At 39.1% G+C, this 20,140-nt stretch overlaps 1 protein-coding gene across 2 annotated transcripts in view; it reads right to left on the bottom strand.

The window, feature by feature from the left end:
* Window positions 1-20,140, bottom strand: part of FZD3 (frizzled class receptor 3) — a 98,573-nt gene that overhangs the window by 30,837 nt on the left and 47,596 nt on the right. For both annotated transcript variants that reach the window (XM_066278596.1, XM_066278597.1), the window contains exon 4: window positions 18,155-19,172. In XM_066278596.1, coding sequence (XP_066134693.1) covers window positions 18,155-19,172 — 1,018 coding nt within the window. The remainder of the gene's footprint in view (window positions 1-18,154; window positions 19,173-20,140) is intronic.

The following is a 20,140-nucleotide window of genomic DNA, read 5'->3' as shown; positions in this document are numbered from 1 at the left end:
GTTCTAAGCCTGACGTTGCTTAATCCAATGACTATCAATCAAAGTGGCTTGTTTTCTCATGTGTTTGGTGGCATACTGTGAGCTATCTGGTTAGTCAATCAGTGGGAATCTGGCAAATAATCTGCTTCTGCTGATTGCTGGGAGGTACACCTAACCTGTAAATACATGACCATGGTGGTTCAGGCTCACAAGGAAGTTCCTGGCTCCCTTTCTCAACTTCCCAGCTCGTCCAAGTCTCAGTTTCCACCAACAGCAACCACACTTAAGTGACCCTTCCCCTCCCACCTGCCTGACAGCCCTGCCTGACCACCCTTAGGTCTTTATTGCTGGCTCTAAGCAATATTGGGGCACTCTTTGGAGATCTCCCCTAAATCATATAGGATCAGTGATGTCTCAAATAGTGTGTTCTTTCTAGATTTTACTGTTCAGACTTTAATTGTTGATGCTGCAATTCAGACATACTGTAAAAAGTCATACTGTCAGAACGGAACTTGAGTTTATCATTTTTCCTAACATTCTACTTGGAGACAAATTTCTTAGCTCTTTCTTTAGCAAACTTACAAAATATTGGTGAACTAAATGATCTTAATACAGTTTAAAAAGTCACTGGTATATCTGTATTCACAAGAGGAAATAAAATGAAAGATTTCATATTTGACGTGATTAGGTAGGTGGTTAGTAGTATAAAAATAAAAGGTCAGGTAAAACAGAAAAATCACAAAAAAAAACCCACATTTATTTTCACTTAAAACAGTTAATCATCTATGTATGGCCAAGGCATTTTGTTTGATTGCTGGTCTGCTAATTAGTATTTCTATTTTTTCTTACATACAAGTTTATTCATCATCTGTGCTTTCCAGTTTCTATTTATTTAAAGTAAACAGATAATTAAAATACTTATAGGCAATCTAAGTACAAAATCCCAAATTTTTATTTTTCAACAAAACCTTTAACAATTCATCTTGTCCATACTAACTTCAATAATAATCTCTTTTTTAAAAAACCAACATGATTGCCTGACCAGGCGGTGACTCAGTGGATTGAGTGTCGGACTGGGACGTGGAGGACCCAGGTTTGAAACCCCGAGGTCACTGGCTAGAGTGCAGGCTCATCCGGATTGTGCGTGCACTCACCAGCTTGAGCATGGGTTCGCTGGCTTGAGTGTGGGATCAAAGACATGACCCCATGGTCGCTGGCTTGAGCAAGGGGTCACTCACTCTGCTATAGCCCCCTGGCCAAGGCACATATGAGAAAGCAATCAATGAACAACTAAGATGCCACAATGAAGAATTGACGCTTCTCATCTCCCTTCCTGTCTGTCCCTATCCTGTCCCTCTCTCTGACTCTGTCTCTATTAAAAAAAACACAAGGCCCTGGCCGGTTGGCTCAGCGGTAGAGCGTCGGCCTAGCGTGCGGAGGACCCGGGTTCGATTTCCGGCCAGGGCACACAGGAGAAGCGTCCATTTGCTTCTCCACCCCTCCGCCGCGCTTTCCTCTCTGTCTCTCTCTTCCCCTCCCGCAGCCAAGGCTCCATTGGAGCAAAGATGGCCCGGGCGCTGGGGATGGCTCTGTGGCCTCTGCCTCAGGCGCTAGAGTGGCTCTGGTCGCAATATGGCGACACCCAGGATGGGCAGAGCATCGCCCCCTGGTGGGCAGAGCGTAGCCCCTGGTGGGCGTGCCGGGTGGATCCCGGTCGGGCGCATGCGGGAGTCTGTCTGACTGTCTCTCCCTGTTTCCAGCTTCAGAAAAATGAAAAAAAACAAAACAAAACAAAACAAAAAAACCCCACAAAAACCCCCAAAACTTGAGTCTTTCTAAAGCAATCAAGTTAGTTTTAATGATAACAATGCTTTCTTTTCCAACCAACACTTCACTGGTTTACCTAAAATTTAATTCAACTATTGACATAAACAGGTTTTAGAATAAACATAATAAATTTAGAATAGACATAATAAACACTATTAACATAACAACTGGTAAAGAAGAGGACTATGCAGGTATTACAGAAAACAGCATTCCAGCCCAGGCATCCAACATGCACTGGTCATCAGTTTATTTATTTTATAGAGGTCTTGGGAAGTACCTGCTAACCTAGCAGGCCAACTAACCTGAAAAGTCAGTTGTTTTGAGCATAACTGCTATCTGTTTATGGCACTCTCTAAAATCAGAAGGTGCTGAAGTCTCACCTTCTGGTTCTACCTCTGACAGAAAGCCAAGAACAAAATCGAGTCCTCAAAGAGGACAAATAAGCCATTGCACCAACAGACGGATATTTTGTAAAGAAAAAAAAAAGGAGGAAGAACTGTAAAGGACTGGGTAAAAACTCTAATAATCGTCTTTCTCTTTTCTCCCTTTGCTAATGTGTCCTTTCCATTAGAAGGGCTACTAGAATTAGGGAGGAGCCAGGGAGAAAGGAGACAAGGAAAAGGGTATTTTATGAAGGCTCAGCTTTAAGCCTTGGATAAGAGTTATTTTCAGATTGTCGCTCAGTTTCTGCAATTATGGCGCAACAGTAAGCCTCAGATAGGGCCAAGACCAGAAGTAGACTTAAAACAAAAATTTATAAAGCACGCAATTTGGCCTGTCTCTTGTTAAAAGGGGCAAGAGGAACTCCTCTAGACAGACAGACAGACACAGACACATACACACACACACACACACACACACACACACCTCTTTGAAATAAACAGCACTGTATGCAGCTAGCTGAGGATTTGGGCTTCAGAATTGTAGTCACTAAATTCTCTTTCCATCAGATATGCAAAATATAATGTTCACATAGGAACCAGTCTTTGCAAGCAGTGCTATGTTTGGTGCTAATTTTAAGAATTTTCCATAGTTATCCTTTGGGATTAAAGTGCTGTATTTTATTTGAGGGTAAAGATGCCAAAAAAATCTGAGAAATTATTAAAGTAATTATCTGGTCATTTTAACATTTTAGGACCTCAAGGAAGTTTTTTCTACCAAATTTATAAAAAGACATAGTTTCACTTGGCTGTGAGGAATATTCATTAGAAGTGCTAGAAAAATAAATGTATTCTAAATTAATCGTTGTATACTTACTAAACACCTTTATATTTTTAGGCATAGTATAATCGATATCATATTCTTTCCAGTTATTTTGCCATATTTTTTAAAGAAACAAGAACAAAAACTCATAAAATAATTGTACTTTAGTCACAGAATTATCTCCCTACTAGACAATAAACTCCTCCAGGATAGGAACTTTCTTATTCACTCTTGCTTCGTCGGCAGCTGTCACTATGTCATGATGGTAGATATAGAATATATGGCTGTTTTGTCAATAGATGAGTTTTAGAAAGGAAGGGAAAAGAACTTGTTTTATGAGAGAAAAGTTTCTAGATTCACTTACTATTAGACCTAAAAAAAAAAAAAATCTTAGAGATTATTCAATTCAATCCCCTAATTTTAGAGAAAAAGAAATTATAGAGTGACTAGTTTAAAGCACAATGCTAGCTAGAGATAAAGCCCAGACTAGGTTGCATCTCCCAAGTATCATTCTAGTGTTTTTTATATAAGATGGGGTATAAAGTGATGGTAAGACTGTAAGCTTTGGCCTGACCTGTGGTGGTGCAGTGGATCAAGCATTGACCTGGAACCATGAGGTCGCCAGTTCAAAACCCTGGCTGGGCTTGCCCGGTCAAGGCACATATGGGAGTTGATGCTTCCTGCTCTTCCGCCCTTCTCTCTCCCTATCTTTCTCTGTCTCTCTCTAAAATGAATAAATAAAAATAATTTAAAAAAAAATGACTGTAAGCTTTGGAATCAGAAAGACAATTCATATCCTAGCTATCACTTACTGTTTAAATCTGGGTAAGTTTTATAATTATGACACTCAGTTTCCTTACTTGTCAACTTCAGTACAATCTAATTTATTGGGCTATAGTGAAAATTAAATGAGATAAATTTGCTGAGTGCAGAATCTGGCACATAGTAAATATTTAGTAACTAGAAGCTTCTGTGATTATTACGTTATTTCATTTCTATTTTACTATTCTTATAAACTTCTGAAATTATTAAGTGGGTGTGGTGATGACTCTAAAAACTATTGGAAAAAAAGATTTAATGGCATGTCTTTATTATAGTGATGTACTAGAATTTATTTTTATTTATTTATTGTAGCAATTGTACTAGACTGTATTGAGTACTGTATTCCCCATGTAGAAGATGCACCCTTTTTCAAAAAATTTGGGGTCTAAAAACTGGGTGCGTCTTATGCAGTAGTTGTAGTTTTTTTACTTGCATTTCCTGCTTTTTCGTGTAAATGAGGAGTTGTATAAATTTTATGATGAGTAAAACTTGAGTTCAATAACTTTAATACATTTTCCCCCAAAATTTCAGGCCTCAAAATTAAGGTGCATCTTATACATGGGAGTGTATTACACATGGGGAAATATGGTATTTTTAATACAATTATGCAAATAACAAAAAATGATAACTTCCCAAAGTAGTAATGAAAATGAACATGACAATTTACATGGAAAAGAAAATGGCATAGGCCACCAACTGCTGTTAGGAAAGATTTTTCAAAGGTAATATAGAATAATGCTTGCTGTAGATAGGGTGTGGCAAACTATATAGCCTATAGACTAAATCTGCTGCAATTGTTTTTGCAAATAAAGCTTTACTGGAACAATTCCATTTGTTTACATATTATATGGCTACTTTTGTATTATACCAGCAGGGTTGAGTACTTGCAACAAAAACCCTGACAGACAAAACGTGAAATATTTACCATCTGACCTTTTACACTAAGTTTTCTGTGCCCTGCTGTATATGTAGATTGTAGCAAATATGTTAATTTTTAAGCACATATGTGAGTGTGTGTGTGTGTGTGTGAGAGAGAGAGAGAGAGAGAAAGAGAGAGAGAGAGAGAGAGAGGAAGTGGAGAAGAGAGAAAGGGAGGAAGGAAGAGAGATGAGAAGCATCAACTTGTAGTTGTGTCCTTTAGATGTTCATCGATTGCTCTCATATGTGCCTTGTCAGGGGTGGGAGGAGTGAGGGTGGGGGATGGGAGCCTCAAACCGAGCCAGGGACCCTTTGCTCAAGCTAGAGACCTTGGGCTTCAAGACAGAGACCATGGGATCATGTTGATGGTCCCACACTCAACCCAGGAGCCTGTGCTCAATTTGGATGAGCCCACACTCAAGCCAGTGATCTCGGGGTTTCAAATCTGGGACCTCAGCGTCCCAGGTCGATGCTCTATCCACCACACCATCACCGGCAGGCAAATATTTTTCATAAAATGTGTAAACTGTTTGTGTATTAGAAATATCTGCAATTAACTTAAATTGAACTTACAGCTTAGTCTTTTCTGTTTAACAGAGGTCAGAATAATAGTAACTTGTATATTTTAATATACAGTGTGTCTGTAAAGTCATGTTGCACTTTTGACCAGTCACAGGAAAGCAACAAAAGATAGAAATGTGAAATCTGCACCAAATAAAAGGAAAACTCTCCCAGTTTCATACCTATTCAGTGCAGTTCGATGTGGGCTCATGCACAGATTTTTAGGGTTCCTTAGGTAGCTATCCCGTATAGCCTCTACAGACTCGTCACTGACTGATGGCCTACCAGAACGGGGTTTCTCCACCAAACAGCTGGCTTCCTTCAACTGCTCATCCCACTGAGTAATGTTATTCCTATGTGGTGGCGCTTCGTTATAAACACTCCAATACTTATGTTGCACTTTGGTAACGGATTCAAATTTAGTGAGCCACAGTATACACTGAACTTTCCTCTGTACCGTCCACATCTCAACTGGCATGGCTGTGGGTTGCTCCGCTGTAAACCTGGTGTTACGTCATCATCTGCGCATGCGCACATGCTGCCACATCATCCTACAGAAACTGGAAGGGTTTTCCTTTTATTTGGTGCAGATTTCACATTTCTATCATCTTTTGTTGCTTTCCTGTGACCGGTCAAAAGTGCACCATGACTTTACGGACACACTGTATTTTTCCACAAGAGCTATTTGACAGCATTTTACAACCTGTACATTAAAACAGTATTCTATAAATTTATTTAATCTTATTTCTATAATATAACATTTTCCTATAAAACAAGCGATTTAGAAAACTTTTACAGGGAATTCTTACTCTTTTCCTCTGTTATAGATACTAAACAATTTTGAGGGAAAATTACTTTGGTACTAGGAATTCACAGGCAGGATATTTAACACTTGAAGTATTAGTAGCAGGGGGAAAAAAACTAGTAGCACTACACATTTATATAAAAATATTCACTGTCCCTAATGTTAGAATTATAAAACATAACCGTTTTCCTCATAGTTCCTTCATAAATAATGATGATTCCTTTTGTAATTGCTTGGTAAAGACAAGCACTCATGAGAAAATGAATCTAGCCTGATCAGGCATTAGCGCAGTGGATAGAGTGTCAGACTGGGATGCGGACGACCCAGGTTCGAAATTCCAAGGTCGCTGACTTGAGTGCGGGGTCACGGGCTTGAGTGTAGGATCATAGACATGACCCCATTGTCACTGGCTTGAACCCAAAGGTTGCTGGCTTGAGCAAGGGCTCACTAGCTCTGCTGTAGCACCCCTCACCCCCACGTCAAGGCACTTATGAGAAAGCAATCATTGAACAAGTAAGGTGCTGCATCGAAGAACTGATGCTTCTCATTTCTCTCCTTTTCTGTCTGTCCCTATCTGTCCTTCTCTGTCAAAAAAAAAATGAAGTTAAAATCATAATTTAGATTTGACATTATTGTTAGTTTCATGTTGTTCTGAATCATGCCTAGATAAACAACAAATGGGTTGCTTTATGTGGCTGAAAGAATACAAATAATGTTTACTGTTTGTTTTCTTCCTTTCCTTTTTTTTGTTTGTATTTTTCCAAAGTTAGAAGTGGGGAGGCAGAATCACAGACTCCCACTGTGCCCAACCAGATCCACACAACCCCCGGCATGCCCATCAGGGAGCGCTGCTCCACTGCAACAGAGCCATTCTAGCGCCTGAGGTGGAGGCCATGGAGCCGTCCTCAGCGCCCGGGCCAACTTTGCTCCAATGGAGCCTTGGCTGTGGGAGGGGAAGAGAGAGACAGAGAGGAAGGAGAGGGGGAGGGGTGGAGAAGCAGATGGGCGCTTCTCCTGTGTGCCCTGGCCAGGAATTGAACCCGGGAATTCTACACGCTGGGCCGACACTCTACCGCTGAGCTAGCTGGCCAGGGCTGTTTTCTATAATATATATATATTTCTATATATATATATAATATTTTAGAATATTCTACAAATGGTTCTAATGAGAATTTGATAGACTTAGCAAAGTTGCTTGTATTACACTAACACATTTTTACCACTGAAACAGTTTCTAGTATCAAATTTCCTTGGGATACATAGCATTGCATTAGATGAATAAAAGAGATGAAAAAAAAGAAAAGACACTTTAGTAAAGAAAAATGTTTTCTTTTGAAAATCAATGTTTAAAAGAAAAATAATTATGATTCTAGTAGAGAATATAGAATCTTTTTTCAAGCTTCAAGAAATATGTAACTGTAGCAATATAGAGTATTGAAATTTTCCTTTATGCAAGGCACTCTTGTAAGAGGTTTAAATTTATTATCTCCTTTAATCTTCATAGCCACCCATGAGGTAGATATTACTATAAGTAAAATGCTATTTTCTGCATTTTACATGAGGAAACTGAGGCTCAGAAAGTTAGGGACAGGACACAAACCAAACCCATCTGCCTTTAAAACCCATGTTTTTAACCAGTATGTTATATTGACATCCTCTTCTAGAAATATCAACAACTTTTGAGGCTTGTAACTCTTTAATGAAATGCTTTGAGCCTCTTAGAAGGCACTAAATAGAGGAAATTACTTTTAAAGGGGAAAAAAAATCCCCAAAATAGCCCTGGCCAGTTGGCTCAGCTAGGGGTGTGACATGGTGTGTGGAAATCCTGGGGTTTGATTCCCAGTCAGGGCACACAGGAGAGGTGACCATCTGCTTCTCTCCTGCCTTCCCCTTCTCTTTCTGTCAGTCTCTCTCTCTCTTCCTCTCCCACAGCCATGGCTCAATTGATTTGAGCAGATCGCTCCAGGCACTGAGAATGGTTCTGTCAAGCCTCCAACCTCAGGCACTAGAGATGGCTTGGTTGTGAGCAGCTCCAAATGGGCAGAGAATCGGCCCCTGAGGGGTGGATTCCAATCAGGGCACATGCAGGAGTCTGTCTCTGTATCTTCCCTACTCTCACTTTAAAAATATAAAAAAAGAATTAAAAAAAACCCAGTACCTAGAAAATTACTAATAACTTAAATAATGTATCAGATGGAAATGTACTCTAGGGATAAAGTTTACTGATTTTAAATCGTAAAGTAGACATTCTTACAACTTGAGCTATATTTCATAATTAATTCTGGATTCAGGCATTAAATATTACTTTCTCAAATACTGTTGAATACAGATTTAAAAAAATTATTCTTGCTAAAATTAGTTAGTATAAAGTAGATTTTAAGATCTAAGCAGTAAATTTTTGTTTACAGCAAGGAAACTATTTTAAACCCTTTTCACAAGCCCATTTTCCTCTAACTTACACACTTAAATACAAGCCGTTTGTATTAAACACAACTGTTATTTTGAAACAATGTGATCAACTGCTTCACAAACTCATGTTTCAAATATTTGAAAGTTTCAGTAATACAAGTAACAACTGTAAAGCAACCTCACTGATTTTTAAGCAAATATATTCAAATAGTATTCTCTAAGTCACCTACTAGGCTACTCTAAAGATAACATCATTGCATAATACATTTTAAAAACATCTCATTAGAAATTATCATCAGGGCCTGCTATATATTCTTTTAGGCAAGCTCAGTGATAGCAAATCTTGTTCAATTATATGTGGATATTATTTCAAATAGAAATTGAATCTCTCTGATACTCAAGTCACAAGTGTTTTCTTCCTTTCCTTTTTTTTGTTTGTATTTTTCCAAAGTTAGAAGTGGGGAGGCAGAATCACAGACTCCCACTGTGCCCAACCAGATCCACACACCCCTCAGCATGCCCACTAGGGAGCGCTGCTCCACTGCAACAGAGCCATTCTAGCGCCTGAGGTGGAGGCCATGGAGCCGTCCTCAGCGCCCGGGCCAACTTTGCTCCAATGGAGCCTTGGCTGTGGGAGGGGAAGAGAGAGACAGAGAGGAAGGAGAGGGGGAGGGGTGGAGAAGCAGATGGGCGCTTCTCCTGTGTGCCCTGGCCAGGAATTGAACCCGGGAATTCTACACGCTGGGCCGACGCTCAATAAGTTCTTAGTAAATTGTGAATTAAAACTACGTAGTATTAAAATTCTAATATTAGAATATTAAAAATCAAAGTAGAACAAATATTGTATGGTTCCACTTAAATGAGGTATCTAGTCCTGGAGTATAGGCATACCTCATTTTATGGTGCTTTGCTTTATTGTGCTTTGCAGATCCTGCATTTATTTTACAAACTAAAGATAAGACCCTCTATCAGCAGAAAGACTGCAACTATCTGAAGACCCAGATGATGGTTAGCATTTTTAGGAAGTTTTTTTCCCATTAAAGTATGCACATTATTTTTTTTTAGATATAATGCAATTGTACACTTAATAGACTACAGTATACTGTAAGCATAACTTGTATATGCACAGGGAAACCCCAAAATAATTCCCATGACTGGCTGTATTGTGATACTTTACTAAAAGGGTCTGGTCTGGAAATAAACCTGCAATACCTCTGAGGTATGCCTGTAGTCAAATTCATAGAGACATACATTACAATGATGGCTGCTGGAGGCTGCGAGGCTGCGAGGCTGGGAGGCAAGGAAGAAAGGGGAGTTTTAATTATTGAGTAAAGTTCCAGTTTGGGAAGATAAAAAAATTTCTGAAGCACTGATAGTTGTATTAAACATGAATGTACTTAATGCTACAGAATTGTACACTTAAAATGGTTAAAGCGATAACATTTGTTACCATTTATGGGGGATATTTCACCACAATTCAGAAAACTGAACACTCAGCTGACTGACTCTACAGTTCATCAATGGGCTCTAGTTTAGGTGGGCTGTATTTGCTGACCCCTGAGCTAATAATGCTACTCTGTGTAAGCAATATTATTTCTTTCTGCTTCAGCTTTCTCTCCTTAAAGTGGCAGGAATGAAGCCATACTATCTGTATCATAAAGCTGTTGTGGGTACCAAATAAGATCACAGATTTTACCCACAATTAAGTTTATACAAATAATAAGACCTCATATTTATAACAGTTTATCTTTTTTAAACAAGTCAGATTTAACTCAATATCTGTTACTTAAGACTGAAAAGCCAGAGTCACAAGGGAGTTCATGGGATTCATACACAGAATAAAGCCTTAATCATACTTGCTCTAACCTTCCAGAATAGCCTCTGAACTATTATGCTGAAGAAAAAAGTTAATACTAATTCTAGGAAAGAAAATACTGTAGGGAATAAAAGAAAGTATGCATTCGAGTATTAAGCTATGAGGTGTTAGTATGAGCACACCCCCTTTCAACAGGATTGGGAACTCTTCTATGAGGAAAGAAAGGCCAGAGATTCCCCAACTTGAAATAATAAAAGGTTCTCAAATAAATAAATAAAGTTGTTTGGAGCCAAGTACAGAAAACTCAATGAGTGGTCAACATGGTTAATAATGGTTTGGGGGTATTTTTGGTTAAACTTTAAATGCACTTCAAAAATCAGGAAATATTAAAAATGTATGAGTTGAATTTTCAAGACTCCAGACTCCAGAATAACCAAGTACAATTGACCACTGAACACAGGTGTGAACTGCGTGGGTCCACTGATACGCAGATATTTTACAATAACCACACAGTCAGCCCTTTACATCCCCAAGTTTTGCAACCGTGGATTCGACCAACTGCTGACTCTATGCATGTGTGCATTATTCTGTACCATTTTATAAAAGGCACTTGAACATCATGGATTTTGGTATCCACAAGGGTTGTGGAACGAATTCCCTGTGGAGATCATGGGACAAATGTAGTGAAGTTTTGGGAAAATCAAAAGTTATATGCAGATCTTTGAGTGGGGGCTGGCACCCCTAACCTCCACATTGTTCAAGGATCAACTGTAATTCTAAAGAAAAGTAGTAGGAAGAAAGGTAAGAACAGAAATAACTGACTTAAAAAGATAATCCTCTGATAAGACAAGGGAGGAAAAAAAATCCATTAGGAACCAAAAAAAGATATAGTAACAATTTTCAAAATTAAAAAAAAAATGTGAATAACCTTATACCAATTTATTTGAAAAGATGAAATAATTTTCTAGAAAAATATAAACCCCCCAAATGTCTTGCCTGACCAGTAGTGGTGCAGTGGATAGAGCTTCAACCTGGGACTCTAGGTCCTAGGTTCAAAACCGTGAGGTCCTCAGCTTAAGCGTGGGATCATTGACATGATCCCATGGTCGCTGGCTTGAGCAAGGGGTCACTGGCTCGGCTGGAGCCCCCTGGTCAAGGCACTCAATGAACAACTAAAAGTACTGCAACTACGAGTTGATGCTTCTCATCTCTCTCCCTTCCTGTATCTCTCCCTCACTCTCTCTTACACACACAAAAAAGAATAAAAGACCTGAATAATTACTATGAAAGATACTGAAATAGTAGCTTTGAAAACCTAGTGCTTTCCACAACTTCTTTCTCCTCACTTCAAAAACACTATGGGCCCTGGCCAGATGGCTCAGTGGTGGAGCATCGGCCCAGTGTGTGGAAGTCCCAGGTTCAATTCACAATCAGGGCACACGGGAGAAATACCCATCTGCTTCTTCACCCCTCCCCCTCTCCTTTTTATCTCTCTCTTCCCCTCCCGCAACCAGGGCTCCATTAGAGCAGAGTTGGCCCAGGCATGGAGGATGGCTCCATGGCTTCCACCTCAGGTGCTAGAATGGCTCCCGTTGCAGTGGAGCAACACCCCAGATGGGCAGAGCATTGCCCTCTGGTGGGCATGCAGGGTGGATCCAGTCCGGCACATGCAGGAGTCTGTCTGACTGCCTCCCCACTTCTAACTTTGGAAAAATACAAAAAACAAACAAAATAATCAAAAAAACACTATGATACAGAGTTTTTATAGGAGGATATACTAACCCTTTCAAAGAGGAGAGGGTCTATTTATTATAAAACCTGTTCCAGAGAATAACGGGGGAAAAATACCTCACCTTATGAAGCTATTATAAGCTCGACATCCAAATTGGACAAGGACAGTACAGAGAACTAACAATTATCACAATCTATCTACTCATGAGTATACAGTAGACTCCCCTTATCCACAGTTTTGTTTTCTGTGGTGTCAATTACCTATGGTGAGCCATGGTCCAAAATTATTAAATAAAAAATTCCAGAAATAAACAATTTCTAACTTTTAAATGGCAAGCTGTTCTGAGCAGCTTGATAATCTCTCACACTATCCTGCACCATCCTGCCTGGGACATGAATCATCCTTTTGTCCAGCGTCTCTATACTGTATACCAGGGGTCCCCAAACATTTTACACAGGGGGCCAGTTCACTGTCCATCAGACCCTTGGAGGGCCGACTATAAAAAAACTATGAACAAATCCCTATGCACACTGCGCATATCTTATTTTAAAGTAAAAAAACAAAACGGGAACAAATACAGTATTTAAAATAAAGAACAAGTAAATTTAAATCAACAAACTGACCAGTATTTCTTTCTTTTTTTTTTTAATTTATTTTATTTTTTTTCTGAAGCTGGAAACGGGGGGTGGGGGGCAGTCAGACAGACTCCCGCATGCGCCCAACCGGGATCCACCCGGCACACCCACCAGGGAGCGATGCTCTGCCCACCTGGGGCGTCGCTCTGTCGTGACCAGAGCCACTCTAGCGCCTGGGGCAGAGGCCAAGGAGCCATCCCCAGCGCCCGGGCCATCTTTGCTCCAATGGAGCCTCGGCTGCGGGAGGGGAAGAGAGAGACAGAGAGGAAGGAGAGGGGGAGGGGTGGAGAAGCAGATGGGCGCTTCTCCTGTGTGCCCTGGCCGGGAATCAAACCCGGGACTTCTGCACGCCAGGCCGACACTCTACCACTGAGCCAACTGGCCAGGGCCTTAAAATAATTTTGAAGAACAAGAAGGTAGGGTAAATGTAGAATTGACCCAAGGTTATATAAACAAACCAGTGGAGCAAAAGAGAGCCTAAAAATGAAACTTGTATATGACAGAGGTTGCATTACAATTCAGAAGGGCTATTTAATAAATAATGGTGTTGAAAGTATACTGCTTATTCATATGGAAAAACAAAATCATATTACTCATATTAAAAATATACTATATTTCAAGGGATTAGAGATATAAATCAAAAATGAAAATTTAGCCCTGGCTAGCTGGCTCAGTGAATAAAGCGTTGGCCTGGCATGTAGCTGTCCCAGGTTCAATCCCCGATCAGGGCACATATGAGAAGCAACCATCTACTTCACTTCCCCTCCCTCTCCCCCTTTTCTCTCTTCCCCTCTCACAGCCAGTGGCGCAACTGGTTCAAATATTGGCCCTAGGTACTGAGGATAGCTCAGCTGATTTGAGTATTGGCCCCAGATGGGGGTTGCTGGGTGGATCCCAGTTGGGGCGCATGCAGGAGTCTATCTCTCCTCCTTTCACTTAAAAAAGTTCAAATTTTAGCCTGACCTGTGGTGGTACCGTGGATAAAACATCAACTTGCAATGTTAGGGTCTCCAGTTCAAACCCATGGACTTCCCCAGTCAAGGCACATACAGGAAGCAACTACTATAAGTTGATGCTTCCTGTTCCTCCCCCCTTTCTCTCTCTCTTTCTAAAATATCAATAATAAAATCTTTTTAAAAATTCAAAATTTAAAAATGCTAGAAAAAAATATGGCAGATCATATTTATGACTTTAGAGGCAGAGAAGGATTTTTTAAAACACAAAGGCAAAAAAAGAATACTAGCACAGAGCAGGATAAGATATCTGCAGTAAAAGTAAATGACAAGAATCACACCAAGAATATTTAAACTACAACAACAAAAGGCAAATAACCTAACAGCAATGAAGGTACTAAACAGGCAAATCATAGAAGAGAAACCCAATAAACGTATGAAAACACTTTCAACTTCATCAAACTCATACTTCATTGAGTGTACAATTAAAATAACCATATGAGTTGAAGATGTTTCTATCTTATACTGCAACAATTTCATTTTGAGATATATATATCCAAGGAAAACAGGTATTATAAGAATGTTCACTGCAAATGGATTATAACTGCAAAAATAACCCCTGGAAACTACATGCCCATCAACAGAAGGAGTGAATAAATTGCAGCAGACTACTAGAGTTAAAATGAACAAATTAGTGGTACACATCAACACTGATATCTTAAAAACATAAAACTGAGTGAAAAACCCAAGCTACGAAATTACCTCCTTAATATGAATTTTATAAATTTGCAAAAGGCTAGTTTTATAGATACATATTCAGCCACAGTATAAAAATATTAGGAAGAATGATAAATATCACATATGAGAATGGGGTACCTCTGGGAAAGGAGAAGGAAAGAAAATGGGAATATCAAAGGGAATAGAGGCAGGGAAGGATTTTTTAAAACACAAAGGCCAAAAAGAATACTAGCACAGAACAGGATAAGATATCTGCAGTAAAAATAAATGACAAGAATCATACCAAGAATATTTAAACTACAACAACAACAAAAGGCAAATAACCTAACAGCAATGAAGGTACTAAACAGGCAAATCATGTTTAGTCAACAACTATGTCTTTAATAAACAGCCAACCAAATAAAATGTTTAGATTTCAAGATAGTTGGATTGTGAGTACATGGGTGTTTGTTATTTTCTATACTTCTGTAAACTAATATATTACTATAAACTTTCTTAAAAGAAAATATTTTTAAAAATGAACAACAGTATTAACATAAATACATCTCAAAAACTAAATGTTAGGTTAAAAAATCAAGTTACAGAAATAGATGGATAGTATAACATTTACATACTATGTAAATAAATATTTTCATAGCTACATTCACATTGGTAATTGAATAGCCTTTCATGGGAATGACACTCCAAATTCAGGATGATGGTCACCTTTGGGCAGGGAATAAGAGAAACAGGACTGAGGAAAGATTCACAAAAAGTTTCAGCCAAATCTGTAATATGATTTAAAAGTCTGAAGCAAATATGGTATTTGCTAAAGCCTGGTACTAGATAGTTTTTAAAAACTATGTTTATACATACACCTATATATGTACGTATTGAATATGTGTGTGTGTGTGTGTGTGTGTGTGTAAATAGGAAGAGCAGCAACAGTTAATGAAGAAATTAATAAAGCTAACCTCTGAGTACTTATGTAGAAGGCACTCTTCCAAGTGTCTGTATGCATGTTCCTAAAAACAACCCTAGGAGGTAGATTCTATTACTATTTATGTCTAATACTATTGCTATTAGATTCTATTATTCATTTTACAGATAAGGAACTGAAGCAGAGAGGTTTGAAGTTGGTCTAAGGTTATAAAGCTAGTATATAAGAAAAATAACACAAGAAACCAAGATTCCTGTTTCAGAATTTACAGCTTAAGAGCCATGTTATGTTATTGTTATTATGTAATTTTTTATTTTTATTTTTTACAGGGACAGAGAGAGAGAGTCAGAGAGAGGGATAGATAGAGACAGACAGACAGGCACAGAGAGATGAGAAGTATCAATCATCTTTTTTGTTGGGACTCCATTAGTTTTTTGTTGGGACTCCTTAGTTATTCATTGATTGCTTTCTCATATGTGCCTTGATCACGGGACTTCAGCAGAACGAGTAATCCCTTGCTGGAGCCAGTGACTTTGGGTCCAAGCTGGTGGGCTTTTTTTTTGCTCAAGCCAGATGAGCCCGCGCTCAAGCTGGCGACCTCAGGTCCTTCCACATCCCAGTCCGACGCTCTGTCCGCTCTGTCCACTCTGTCCACTGCACCACCGCCTGGTCAGGCTTTTTTTTTTTTTTTTTTTTTTTTTTGGTATATTGAAAATCCAACATTTCTGTGTGTTGGAAAACTACTTTTTAACCTATGACTATAAAGGAATGGATGTATGCACACACACACACACGTTATCTGTATAGCTTAAACTGCTTCTAAAGATGCTAAAAGAATTCTAGGAATGTCTTGAAAATAGCATCCCAACTACTCTAATTTACTAAATTTACATGGTTAAGCTTTGGTATTTTTTTTTATCATTATTTCATAGTTACACATTGTTGTTCCTTCAATAGCCTCAAGATAATATATATATATATATATATATATTTGGAATCCTAGAAAATGTATACAGGAAAGCATATGATGTAATTCAACAATTGCTTTCTCTCTCATTAGGTGTAAAATCTGGTTAGTTATCTTCAGATTTGAAAATTCATATTAAGAGTTTTTAATAAGTGGCCCTGGCTGGTTGGTTCAGTGGTAGACTGTTGGCCCAGTGTGTGGATGTCCTGGGTTCAATTCCCCATCAGGGCACATAGGAGAAGTGGCCGTCTGTTTCTCCACCTCTCCTCCTTTCACTCTCTCTCTTCCCCGCTTCTCCACCTCTCCCCCTTCTCACTCCATCTTTCTCTCTCTTCCGCGTCCGCAACCATGGCTCGACTGGTTCAAGTACATTGGCCCCAGGCACTGAGTGCTAAAAATAGCTTGGTTTTAAGCATGGCCTCAGAAGGGAAGAGCATTGACCCCAGACAGGGGTTGCCAGGTGGATCCCATTAGGGTACATGCAGGAGTCTGTCTCTCTATCTCCTCTCCTCTCACTTGGAAAAAGAATAAAAAGGAAAAATAAGTTTTTAATAAGTAATTCTGTTAAGAAATTTAATACATTTCAATTATTCAGTTTTTCTAGCTTCTTTATTATAAGTTGGTTTATTTTTTAAAAGCTAGTAGCTCATACTTACACAATAATAAAAATATAATTTTGTATGGGACTATTTATACCACCATATAAAAGGAAAAATGTCATTTTTAGTCATCAAATATTTATGAACTTTGACTATGTGCTAAACACACACTCCTTGTCCCCAGTACCACTGTTTCCATTTCTTAGATGTTTCTTCTCAACCTATACACCCCCATTTCAATGCTATCATCTACTAACCTACAGAACATTCATTCAAAAATATGAAAAAGTTCTCATCTGCAAAGAGTTCACCATCAAGGAGGGGAAACAGACAAGTATAAATTATCTATAATACCTAAGTACTTTAAGAAAGACATTTAAAAGGTACGAGAGAGACGCAGGGTTGAGGTAGAGGAAAGGGTGGCTGGTGCACTTCCGCACTCAGGAAACCTGGATCAGGAAGAACAGGAGACAACTCTTTCAAGAAAACTTGTTTTAAGAGAAAGAAGAGAGGGTAATAGCTAGTGGCACAGTTCCAGAGAAGGTTTTACAATGAGAGATAAATACTTAGCATTAATTTCTTTGAATTACTTTCCTTGTTCTAATCCTCTCCTAGGACTAAATCCCAGATGAATGTGAGCAGGTTACTATACATTTTTAAGCCTCAAATGAGTCTGATGTTTAAGAACTTTACAGAGGGAACCTAAATAAATTATCGCTAAAGTTCTTTCTAGATCTAAAATTCTGTGATTCTATGAGTATCTAATCTCTTTAAACTAAAGAATAAATCACAAAATATTCAGTATGCAAAAGAGAAAAACCAAGACCAACTGAGAGATGAACTAGTGTGCACAATTGCATCCTATTATTTTTACAAAACTATTAAAACAACATATTTCTACTTTGAACATCAGTAAAATTTCCAGAAAAAGACAGAACCTTTTTATCGGAGTTGGTAAAGTGCTTCTTCCTCTCCAACCGGCAGAGTTCTAAAGAATCAACAAGCAACTGTTTTGTGATAACAGAAGATATTGTTTAAAAGCCCATAGCATAGACTTGTAAAAGTCTTATTTTAAAAGGACGATATTTATAGGAACATGTGTATGACATTCTTACTACAATATATTTGTTATAAAATGTTTTAAATTTTAACGTACAAATTGAAGGTTCACGAAGAGTTTTTTAAAAACCCAGTTAAGATTAGCTTTTTATAGCAATATGCCTTCTTTTCAAGACTACATATTCCGAAATTTAGAACAAGGTTTCCCTTACCTGATATGGACATGGAATGTGATATTCTCTGCAGCGCTCTTGTATCCATGTGGTTTCCCAAATGCCACGGTAAGCTTGCTCATAAAAGTAGCATCCAATTACAACCAAGAGTGGTACGAGATAAAGAATGCTGAAAACACCAATCCGGATCATAAACTTCACCAATTTATCTTGGTTCTCCTTTTCTAATGGAATCTCAATTCGAACTCTGTTTAGGGATATAATGCCAGCTAGGAGGAGGGAAATCCCGACTACCACATAGAGGCAGAGGGGTGCAAGAACAAAGTACCTCAGTGCATCAACATCGTAGAGGCCAACAAAACACACGCCACTGATATTGTCACCTTCAATTTTATTCATCGCTAAAAGGATGATAGTTAGAGTTCCAGGGATGCCCCATGCACTGGCATGAAACAGCAATGCCTTCTTCTCAATAGCTTCACTACCCCACTTTGGCACAGCTGCCAAGAACCATGTGATGGTAAGAATTACCCACCAAACGCTGCCAGCCATAGTAAAAAAATAAAGTACCATAAAAAGCATGGTGCAGGCTTTATTATGAGATCCTTGTGTCACTGTGGAAGCCTTGTACTGTGCAGGGCTAGATGCATTGCAGGCTACTCGGTCCTCAAGCAAAAACCCGATGAAGAAAATTAACGACACCATCATGTAGCAGACTGCATAAAATATAATAGGTCTTTCAGGATAACGGAATCTTGTGACATCGATCAAAAACGTTAAAAAAGTAAACAACGTGGCAGAGAGGCAAATGATTGAAATCAATCCTATGAAATAGCGAGCAAATGAAAGTTCTTCTCTCCTAAAGTACATATTTGGGCAAGGAGGTGAACAATCACGCACGTGCAAAAAAGAATAACCAAGATCAGGATCAATTTTTAACTCTCGGGGACACCAAAAACCATAGTCCCTCTGCACTGCCACTGGGGCTCCTTCAGTAGGTTCTCCAGCTAAATTCAGATCCACAAGTCGAGGGTACGGCTCATCACAATCTGGGAACCTATAAAATACAAGACGAGTACCATTTTACTGGTAATAGAGAAATCTACTGCCACCTAACAATCTGGATTTCCAAATTTAGCACCTATGTTTATTCTCATGTCCTTGGAGCACTTTATGATAAGTATAAAGTAAATGGTGATGTTTACTGTGTGAGCCATACAACTAGATTTTCCATAGTTGACCAAAAATGATAAAGTTTTATACTTAATTTGGTTTTGGTTTTAAAAACAGTACTTTTTCTTAAAATAGTCAAGCATAGACACACAAAAAAGTGTGTATACACACACACTATTTAGGACACACAGTTTAGAGTAAGATTTCAAAATATAAACATGTATATAAAATAAGCAAAATAAATACAAATATATATAGCTTCAACAGAATAGAAGCTAAAAGTTAGTTTTGTCTAACTATAATCTAGTCCTCAATTTACCCTAGACTTAAACAGATCTTACTCAAACATAAGAGTTAAAAATATTCCCTAGCCCTGGCCGGTTGGCTCAGCGGTAGAGCGTCGGCCTAGCATGCGGAGGACCCGGGTTCGATTCCCGGCCAGGGCACACAGGAGAAGCGCCCATTTGCTTCTCCACCCCTCCGCCGCGCTTTCCTCTCTGTCTCTCTCTTCCCCTCCCGCAGCCAAGGCTCCATTGGAGCAAGGATGGCCCGGGCGCTGGGGATGGCTCTGTGGCCTCTGCCCCAGGCGCTAGAGTGGCTCTGGTCGCAACATGGCGACGCCCAGGATGGGCAGAGCATCGCCCCCTGGTGGGCAGAGCGTCGCCCCTGGTGGGCGTGCCGGGTGGATCCCGGTCGGGCGCATGCGGGAGTCTGTCTGACTGTCTCTCCCTGTTTCCAGCTTCAGAAAAATGAAAAGAAAAAAAAAAAATTCCCTAAATGCATGGCACAAGGTATTCTGAGTTAGATTAGTATTAAAAGTCCTTACAAGCCAGTACCTTTTAGTTTTTTTCT

The sequence above is a fragment of the Saccopteryx bilineata genome, chromosome 1, assembly GCF_036850765.1.
Source record: "Saccopteryx bilineata isolate mSacBil1 chromosome 1, mSacBil1_pri_phased_curated, whole genome shotgun sequence".
In the NCBI taxonomy this organism is placed as follows: domain Eukaryota; kingdom Metazoa; phylum Chordata; class Mammalia; order Chiroptera; family Emballonuridae; genus Saccopteryx; species Saccopteryx bilineata.
The sequence above is the reverse complement of the archived record's forward strand: the minus strand, read 5'-3'. Positions and strand labels throughout refer to the sequence as shown.